The sequence below is a fragment of the Penaeus vannamei genome, chromosome 12 (genome assembly GCF_042767895.1).
Source record: "Penaeus vannamei isolate JL-2024 chromosome 12, ASM4276789v1, whole genome shotgun sequence".
Classification (NCBI taxonomy): domain Eukaryota; kingdom Metazoa; phylum Arthropoda; class Malacostraca; order Decapoda; family Penaeidae; genus Penaeus; species Penaeus vannamei.
The window spans coordinates 26,709,845-26,719,844 of NC_091560.1; the positions used below are offsets into that span (position 1 = coordinate 26,709,845).

Here is a 10,000-nt window from a genome sequence, read left to right on the forward strand (position 1 = left end):
TGGTAAGAAAATGCTGGTGTATATTCTATTTTATCTATGCTCCTCATCTTTCTCAGCCTTAAAATGAAACTTTTTTTTACTTTTAAGAAGTAATGCCTCGGGTAAAAAAAAAAGGATGGATTATGCCACTCACAGGCAATAATTGATAAATGGAAGTGAAATATGAATCAGATCTTTCCATTGCACCCATATTCTTATTAATATTTTGTAATAATCCATAGAGCTTTCATTCTAAGCTTCTCTATTCATGTAGGTTGGTGAAACTGGTAAAGCTGTAGGTATTGACCACATACCAGAGCTTGTCAAATTTGCTCAAGACAACATTCAGAAGGATAGTCCAGACCTCCTGTCATCAGGCACAATAAAACTTGTTGGTTAGTGTCTTTTCAAATATGTAATGGGATGATGTGCATGCAAAGGATTAGATATATCTTTACCTTTTATGTATTTTCTTTTCTTTTAACTTTTACAGAATTTATATGTGCTTTATTATATAATGCTGAAAAGAGTATATATGGTTGAACTACTGTGCTTCACTTATTGAAGTTATAATATGTAACCCAGGGATTTGATTGTATAAAGTGGTTGCTATCTAAGAAAGTTCCAAGTAAGAATACATCATTTTGCAAAAAGAATTTGTCTGCATGCCAAAGTTTTATTGTATTAGTAGAAATATTACTGTCTTCAGTTTGATAAGACTTATAGGCATTAAAATACAGTTTGTGTGATATTGTGCTAAATATTTTGTTTCAGTTGGTGATGGTCGACTAGGACATAAGGAAGAAGCACCTTACAATGCTATTCATGTTGGGGCTGCAGCTCCAACACTGCCTCAAGCACTTGTTGATCAGCTTGCCCCAGGTGGAAGGCTTATCATACCAGTTGGCCCTGAAGGAGCAAACCAGAACCTAGAACAGGTAGGTTGAAATCCCTTGAAATAGACAAAGTCAAAGTTAAGGAAGCAGTTTTAAAAAGTATTAACTAGAAGACAAGCCATACAAAATGCAGTCCACTTATTTCTCTTCATCGTAGAATGAACTTGATTAACTTGTTGACTATATGTTTAGAAACTAGTTATCATTTGATCAAAACACTTCCTTATTACTGTTTTTTCTATCTTTATGTCTTTGGAATGACAATTTCAGATTGATAAATTACCTGATGGGAGCATAAAACGACAAGTGCTCATGGGCGTCATCTATGTCCCTCTCACTGACAAGGATCATCAGTGGCCTGGAAGGTTAGTGAGAAAATGGAGAACTAAGGTGTTAATCCGTAAGGAACGAAGGGAAAGGGAAAATTCAGAGAAGAATGATGATTAGTGCTCTTATTTCTAGATGGTCACTTTTAAGGCACATTCATCACCTTTTTTCTTCTGTGTATGCCTTAGTATATAAGTAAATTATGCTGTTAAATATCATGGTAAAGGCTTTAATAATGCAAATATTCATTCATAAATTCATGCTGTAGTATGTAGACAAAGATTTGCTTAAAGAAAAGACAAAAGATATGTTACCTTGTTCACATAACAATAGCAAATTTTTTTTATTAAAGTAAGGGACCTTTTCATTTTTCTGTTTCAGTGCACAATCTGCATAGTGCGTGGTCATTAAATCTAAAAGTATGAAAGATGCATTAGTTTTCACCAGAGGAAAATTGTTTATTAATACATGAATGGATAGTTAGAAAAAAGTTGTAGGTTTCAAGAAAACTGCACACTGATATTAGCAAGATAACATTGAGAATTTCATTTTCATGTCTAGTTAAATTGGCCAATTTAGTTCTTTACCCGTTGGATCCGTTTGTGTCTTGGAAATTGTGGTGCCAAAAATACAGCAGCGGGTTACATAAGTAGCTAACATCCCGGGCATGTGATGTGTAAGCCAGGTGTGTGCGAACACCCATGAGCCATGACAAGACTCTATGCATCCCCTTTGTAAAGTTATTTTGTGTAAACTTTTTTTGCCTTTTTGCCATTTTCCAATGTCCATTTTTGACTTTTGATTTGCTTTATCCAGATGGTAATAGCTTATTTTTCTTGCACACAATCCATGTCATCTATCCCCATAGTAAAGAACTCAGTGTAAGAAAAAAAGAATGGAACATTTGGTTATTTGTTACATATCTCATTTTTTTTTAATTTTCAATTTTCCATAATACAACCTGCACCTCCGGTCATAGCAGTCAGAAATACAGTGCGCAGCATGGAAATGGTGTCCTCCCTGGAACCAGCACTCTTACACAGGCTACATTCCACATTCGTATATCGATGGGAATAAAGCCCCCCTCTAAGCGCCAAATGAATCAAATCACACTCAAAGAGGTTTAATCACTCATGGCGAGTCTTTCCTGTCACCCTGGCTTTCGCTCATGACAAAAAGTTGGCATCATCCGGCTCGTGGCAATTTAGCCTGATGACGGCATGTTCATGTCACCCGGCCCTTGACCCAGATTTTACCATGACGGGACTGTAATGTCATCCGGATCGTAGGAGTTAAAGGGGATCATCTTACTTATAAACATAGTCATAGTTTTAGGTTTAACCTGTGAATTCCTTTTCTGCCTCTTCTGCCTAAGCTGAGAATGTATATGAATATGATAGAGAAGGTATTACCCCCAGTATTTACAGTACTAATACATAGGTCCAAAGCATTGAAGGCAGAATTAGAAAATTGTATTTGGAGTTCCTCTTACATACATCTCAATTATTTTGAAGAGTAAAGGTATTTACTCAATAAACTTGATATATAGACGTTTTACAGATATTTTCATATAGCCATTTGAGGCAATAGCTCTCACACATTTGTTTATTTTAGCCTAGAAAGCCAAATACCAAAAAGTGCTAACAGTGTACATCAAAAATGGCAAAAAGAAAACCGTTTTAGGATTTTTTTAAGATGATTGGTCATTTATCTGTATGCAATCAGTGAATGCAGATAAGCATGTTTGTCTTTTGACTTGATCTTATCTTTTCATGTCTAAACCATTTTCTTGATGTAGTGTTGTCAAGTGTGCCTTTGATGTCATGAATTTGGATTATTTACTTATTAGAAGTGTCCATCTTTCATGTTTCAGATGCCCAGAAGAAATGACAGGCTGGGAATGCCCAATATAATACATTCAGTATCTTATGATAAATATCTATGTGGTTTTTTAACCTGTTGACTGTTCTTATGCACAGCATTCATCCCTTTTCAAGAAGGAGTGTTTTTGATTTAGTGCTTTACCTGATGTTAAGTTACCCTTTTGATAAGTAAGATATGGATTGATATGTTATTTTAGATTTCTTTTGCAATAACAGTCCTCTATTCTTTCTTAAAGCATAGTTTTTTTGTGATAAATTCAGTCTAGATGAGTGACAAGCAAAAAAGTATGATAATTTTGAACAAGGGTGCTAATACTTGGGAATAGAAATTATGATACCTTTGCTAATGAAGAAATTAAATGTTTCATTTTTCAATTCTCAAATTGATTATTGTAGAATAAAAAAAATGTCCACCTAGAAATTCAGTGCTTTGATTCAAAATTAGACCAAAGAGTAACTCACAATGGTCATTTATAGGCAGAATTAGTCAAATATATGAAAGAGCTTCACAAAATAAAATTCAGTATATGTAGATTACTCAGCTTATAGGTTATTCATTCTCATTCATAATTTCTGAAAAATGGTTCCAATATATGTTTTAAAGTTGAGGCAATGTGTTGTTGCTGTTATATATGGAAAAAATGAATAGTTGATGTAACAGTTTTTAATTTTTGAGGTTTTTAGTTTTGAATTAGATTTTAGATAGTATATGAATATGAATGTGTGTGTGTGCGTGTGTAATTGCATGTGCATTTGCGTGTGTGTGTTTGTGCACATGCGTGTGTGCATGTAACCTTTTTATCCAGTGTGATCGAAAGACAGAGCATACATTATATTATTCATATGAGCAGAATAACATCCATTTCTCATACAAATTAAGAGTAAAAATATATTATTCTCACAATTCATAAGTACTCGTAAACATTTTTTTTACTTAACTAAATCTATACAAACCAAAATAGTCGCTATTTTGAAATCTTATTTTTTGATACAGTATTAGTTTGAATTTTTATCACACATTTACTGTTATTGAATCAAAGTAATTTTGACAAGTAATAATGTGCTTGTTGTTTAGTACTAAATATTTTTTTTTATCTTTATTTATTATTCCTTATTTATTATTCCTAAAAAAAACAATTTACAGTTTGTTGTCACGTATTGATACTAATTTATACATTGAAGCTGTAAAATTTCTTATTTTGTACATTTTTTGGCAAAAGTCTTGACCATATCTGATAGGTTGATTGGAATATATTGTTGATTAAATCCTGTTATGAATGTATATATAAATCTGATATTTTCATTGTACATGTAAAACAAATTTTATGTGCACCCACCTTAGCACCAAATTTTAAATAGCAAGTTTGCCACAGAACAAAAAATGTGACATTAGCAAAGGGAAAACATTTTGAGTACTCCTTTATTTCTAATTGTAGTTTATACTGTAAGGTTTTCAAAAAAATGTTTAAGAACTACGTTATTTCTAATTGTAGTGTATACTGTAAGGCTTTCAAAAAATGTTTAAAAGTAGTTACAGTATTGGATCCAGGGGGTGTTCAGTGGGAGTTATGCCTCTCCTAATTCTTCTAAAACTTTTACACACGTCTTTTTCAAAACTGAACAAGATGAATAATAAATGTTTATTCAAAGTCTTTTCTGTCAGCACTATCTTTGCAATATTATTTATAAAATGATATTCCTGTTTACATAAAACAAAAATCAGTATTGGGCAGTCCTTTGGGACAGTGCCAGTTATTTGGTGAACCCCCTCGATTTTTTCTTGTATCTTCTGGTGTGATATATAAATTTATGTATAGTAATAGTGTGAACTATATATGTGTAGTGCATATGCATGTATTACATTAATAAACAGCAAGAGGGTTTGCATTTGTTGCCAAACTTATCCTTGTAAATGAGTTAATGCAAACTTTTTATATTCATCTATCAATTATATATATCTACATTCATCTATCTCATATATATCTATCTATCTATTTCATATTTGTCTAACTGCCTGCTTATCTGTCTACTCACCCAAACACCCACGAGACTTCTTGTTACTCAAAATGGTTATTTCATAATTGTTCTTTGCTGCCATAGACAATAAACCTTTGATTAAATGGAAAATGTAATATTTTATTTGCAAAAGGTGGGTGCATGATGCAAAATACAGTAAAATGTCACATGTGGAGATGTGGACAGCAGTACATGACTACTTTTTATCATTTACATATATCATGATAGGTAACTGTAAAGAAACTCCACAGTCTCAATATCGACTGATAGGCAGCAAATATGTATACCTGTTGTTTTCTCTTTTTTACCAGTTCCTTAGTAACTGATATCATTCAATTACTATATTGGTTATTTAACTGTAGAACACCATTGAAACACCACACGTGGAAATGTGGACAGCAGTACATGACTATACTGTTTATCATTTACGTTATATATCGTGATAGGCAACTGTAAAGAAACTCTAAAGTCTTAGCATCGACTGATAGGCAGCAAATATGTCTTCCTGTTGTTTTCTCTTTTTTACCAGTTCCTTAGTAACTGTTATCATTCAATTACTATATTGGTTATTTAACTGTAGAACACCATTGAAACACCTGGGTCTTATAGACCTGAAGATAAGAAAAAAAGAATGATTGTAATCATTTTGTTTCCTCTTTACCCTTTTCACTATTGAATCTTCCTATAGTGCTATATGAGCTTTGCCATCTAGCACTTTTATTTTCTTTAAACTGTAATTTTGTTTTATTTAATTAGTTGTTTAACAACATTTTTGGCTCTGTTATCTATGGATTTTAAGATAATCTGGTCTATACTGTTTACAAAAGAAATAAAATAAAAATACAAGATGTTTAAATGGACTCCATATAAAAACAAAAGACATAATGGTGTTCACATTGCATTCGGAATTAGTGGGATGAAATGTCTTCATGATTCAGAGACTTTAGTACAAATGATGTAACTAGATCTGTAGAGGAGGTTGAAAAAAAAGAAGTTGGTGCGTATTAGCTTACATTTTATCATCCAACAAAGATGCAACCATAATATTGGCAATGCTTTTGTTGTTATATTTTTTATGTAATGCTCAGTTTTAGAGGTATTCTATACCAAACATCATAACCTTGACAGTGTACAGGTCATTGTTTAGTCACAGTTCATGCAGACAAAGTGTTAGTGGGCAGCATATACAAGATTGTTACAGTTGATGCTCAGGTACCTTATCTTTTTGTCCTTTCCTGGACTGCTTGGCTATATCCTCTTAGTTTCCAGTTCAGAGCAGCTTCTCTGGGGGATGTTAAATTCAGGGAAGACAGGGTATCCTAATGAAGTACACCTTGGTTTCATAGACAACCATAATTTTATTGCAATATGGTCAAAATCAGAGAGAAGTTCTGAAACTAAGACATCTATACTTATCATTGGCAGCAAACACCAAAAACTGTTTAGAAGCACAGGGGCCCTTGGCACCTAAAACTTACTGAACCAAAAGGTGCTACCAAAGTGCCAGGGCTCTCACACCCAGGAGTCAAGTTGTGTTGATGGTTGCTACCTTATGCACGCACGCACGCGTGCGCACACACACACACAGAGTAAGAGAGAAAGAGAGAACAAGAAAGAGCAAAAGAGAGAGGGAAAAAGAAAGAGTGAGTGAACAAGAGTGAGAGAAAGAGATAGAGAGAGAAAGAGAAAGGGAGAGAGAAAGAGAAAGGGAGAGAGAGAGAAAGAGAAAGGGAGAGAGAGAGAAAGAGAAAGGGAGAGAGAGAGAGAAAGAGAAAGGGAGAGAGAGAGAGAAAGAGAAAGGGAGAGAGAGTGAGAAAGAGAAAGGGAGAGAGAGAGAGAAAGAGAAAGGGAGAGAGAGAGAGAGAAAGAGAAAGGGAGAGAGAGAGAGAAAGAGAAAGGGAGAGAGAGAGAGAAAGAGAAAGGGAGAGAGAGAGAAAGAGAAAGGGAGAGAGAGAGAAAGAGAAAGGGAGAGAGAGAGAGAAAGAGAAAGAGAAAGGGAGAGAGAGAGAGAAAGAGAAAGGGAGAGAGAGAGAGAAAGAGAAAGGGAGAGAGAGAGAGAGAAAGAGAAAGGGAGAGAGAGAGAGAGAAAGAGAAAGGGAGAGAGAGAGAGAGAAAGAGAAAGGGAGAGAGAGAGAGAGAAAGAGAAAGGGAGAGAGAGAGAGAGAGAAAGAGAAAGGGAGAGAGAGAGAGAGAAAGAGAAAGGGAGAGAGAGAGAGAGAAAGAGAAAGGGAGAGAGAGAGAGAGAGAAAGAGAAAGGGAGAGAGAGAGAGAGAAGGAGAAAGGGAGAGAGAGAGAGAAAGAAAGAGAAAGGGAGAGAGAGAGAGAGAAAGAGAAAGGGAGAGAGAGAGAGAGAAAGAGAAAGGGAGAGAGAGAGAGAGAAAGAGAAAGGAAGAGAGAGAGAGAGAAAGAGAAAGGGAGAGAGAGAGAGAGAAAGAGAAAGGGAGTGAGAGAAAGAGAATGAGAAGGGGAGAGAGAGAGAGAGAGAGAAAGAGAAAGGGAGAGAGAGAGAGAAAGAGAAAGGGAGAGAGAGAGAGAAAGAGAAAGGGAGAGAGAGAGAGAAAGAGAAAGGGAGAGAGAGAGAGAAAGAGAAAGAGAGAGAGAAAGAGAAAGGGGGAGAGAAAAAGAAAGGGAGAGAGAAAGAGAAAGAGAAATAGAAAGAGAAAGGGAGAGAGAAAGAGAAAGGGAGTGAGAAATAGAATGGGAGTGAGAAAGAGAAAGGGAGTGAGAAAGAGAAAGGGGGTGAGAAACAGAAAGGGAGTGAGAAAGAGAAAGGGAGTGACTTTGACTTTGACTTTGACAAGTTTATTGAGACAAAAGGTTACATAGAGAGAGAGAAAGAGAAAGAGAGAGAGAGAGAAAGAGAAAGAGAGAGAGAGAAAAAGAGTAAGAGAGAGAGAGAGAGTAAGAGAGAGAGAGAGAGTAAAAGAGAGTGAGAGTAAGAGAGAGAGAGGGAGAGAGAAAGAGAGAGTGGTTAAAAAGGATAAAATGACATTTGCTCTCATACGTTGTTGTGATGTATATAATGAATTGCATAATTTCAAGCCTTGCATTGTATTGACTTTGTTTACATATGTTGTGCCTTCTTGTGTAGGGAAATTATGACAGTCTGATTTGTATTTTGCTAATTTCTAAACTGTTGATTTGTTTTATTATTATTATTTTTTAAATTATTATTATTTATTTATTTATTTTTATTTTTTGACTTAAATGACAAGTAGTCTTCACCGTTTTTGTTAATAAGTTAGATAGTCAAGTCATCTTTTCGTATTAACCCATTGATGCTAGGAGAGTTTGTGTATGCTAAATCCTTCTTGTTTATTAACCAGTTTGAGGTGGGTAATTGCACTACTTACTGTAGGTAGGTAAGTCCCCCCTCCCCCATGTAGATTGCTCTCTTTTTTTCATATAGATGGCTCCAAAAACACTTAGTCACCAGGAGACAGTTAGTAGGTTTACCAGGTCTCATGATGCCCCCATTTCTTTAGATCAGGGGAAACATTTTTTTTTTTCTTGATGTTATTAATATCATTTTTGTTATTATTTGTATTATTATTATTAACATGGGGCCTAGTTCAATGTTATCAGTATCATCAACAATAAAAAAAAAGATCTTTCTGAAAATCAAGGAAAAGGGTACAGGTGAAATCAGGTAGAACTAGTAGTTGGCTCCTTGCTGACTAGCCTATGAGCTGTCTAGGTGTAATCAAAATTGATAAACTAAAATCACTGTGGCTATGGCATGTGCATACATGTGTGTGTGTGACCATAGTAGGTTTATTTTGTTTACACATCGATGTCTTCACAAGCACCTACTGCCAAAGAGTCAGTTATTAGGCCTACGTGGTCTCAGCTGTTTACCATTTTCTGTGATTTTTGGAAGGATGTTTCCTTTCTGTTTTTATTATTGTTAACATTGTGAATGATATAATAGTCATAAAGTCAGTAATGATAATAATATTGAAAAGGTTTATAGTGTTAGGGGGGATCTCGAAAATTCAGAGAATGGAGCAATTAGTTGACGTCACATAGGCTACGTAATTAACTCCTTGGTGACTGTGAATGCTTGTAGAGCTATTTATGTTTGATGTAGGTTTGCAAAACAAAGTACAGCGGACAGTGCATGTATCCAGTGACTGTATTATTCCTAAATGCTCTCAAAAATTGTCTTTGATAGGATAAGTGTGAAAGATTTTGGTTATTTCTTGCTCTTTGCTAATGATTAAAGCAGTGATAAATTTGCAGTGTACTTGAATTAGAGAAATTGCTCAAATTTTGTTAAAAGAATAATGTTGAATTGACTTTTTTTTTTGCTTGTCACTCTGCACTATTTATGATCCTTTACTTGTCTCTCTCTGTACATATTTATACCTCTTGCTCTTAACATTATCATTTTGGTAGTTTTGAGTGGGAATATTATGTAATTCTACTTGATCAATAATTTTGTCACTTTTCATGAAATATTAAGAAGTAAGTTTTTCTTTCTCAAAGAGTTTGAATGTTTTATGAGATTTCTTGACATTTGTGAAACTGACAAAATTGAGTAAATCAATAGAAATGTACTTATATTGCTTTCTGTATGTCTCCCCAACTCTCCCTGTATTGTAGGTGGAGATACTAACCTCCGAGGACCGTAGGTGTGGCAGGAGTGTACATCGCACAATTTGTCTCCCCCTACAGACGGGAGCTGTGAGTTACGCCAGCTGAATCATAATTCCTCGCAGGTGCTGCTCCCTACTTTAGTTGCCACCTCTGCCTGCATCTCCGCCACAGCCCACCCCACCATGCCTCCGCCCGCACCTCCGCCTTGTTATGCTGCCTCCCATCCACTACCTGGTCTTCATCCATTAATTGCCACTGAAATGCCAATATCAGGAAACAGGACATGTGACACAGTGAGTT

General features: G+C 35.1%; 2 protein-coding genes across 5 annotated transcripts in view; both read left to right on the plus strand.

Annotated features, from left to right (window-relative positions):
* The window catches only part of LOC113808751 (uncharacterized), a gene marked incomplete in the record, with an annotated part of 33,774 nt that extends 26,512 nt beyond the window's left edge, over window positions 1-7,262 (plus strand). The window contains 1 exon segment of the mRNA XM_070128032.1: window positions 7,251-7,262.
* The window catches only part of Pcmt (Protein-L-isoaspartate (D-aspartate) O-methyltransferase), a 14,422-nt gene that overhangs the window by 2,086 nt on the left and 2,336 nt on the right, over window positions 1-10,000 (plus strand). Inside the window, exons 3-8 of one of the 4 annotated variants that reach the window (XM_070128034.1) lie at window positions 1-2; window positions 254-374; window positions 754-917; window positions 1,146-1,240; window positions 1,584-1,621; window positions 9,779-10,000. The exon at window positions 1-2 is cut by the window's left edge and continues 103 nt beyond it; the exon at window positions 9,779-10,000 is cut by the window's right edge and continues 2,336 nt beyond it. In XM_070128034.1, the coding sequence (XP_069984135.1) occupies window positions 1-2; window positions 254-374; window positions 754-917; window positions 1,146-1,240; window positions 1,584-1,599 (398 nt within the window). In that variant the 3' untranslated portion in view covers window positions 1,600-1,621; window positions 9,779-10,000. Of the gene's footprint in view, window positions 3-253; window positions 375-753; window positions 918-1,145; window positions 1,241-1,583; window positions 1,622-3,075; window positions 5,743-9,706 lie in introns of those variants that run through there. The other 3 variants (XM_070128036.1, XM_070128033.1, XM_070128035.1) reach the window with 3 other exon arrangements.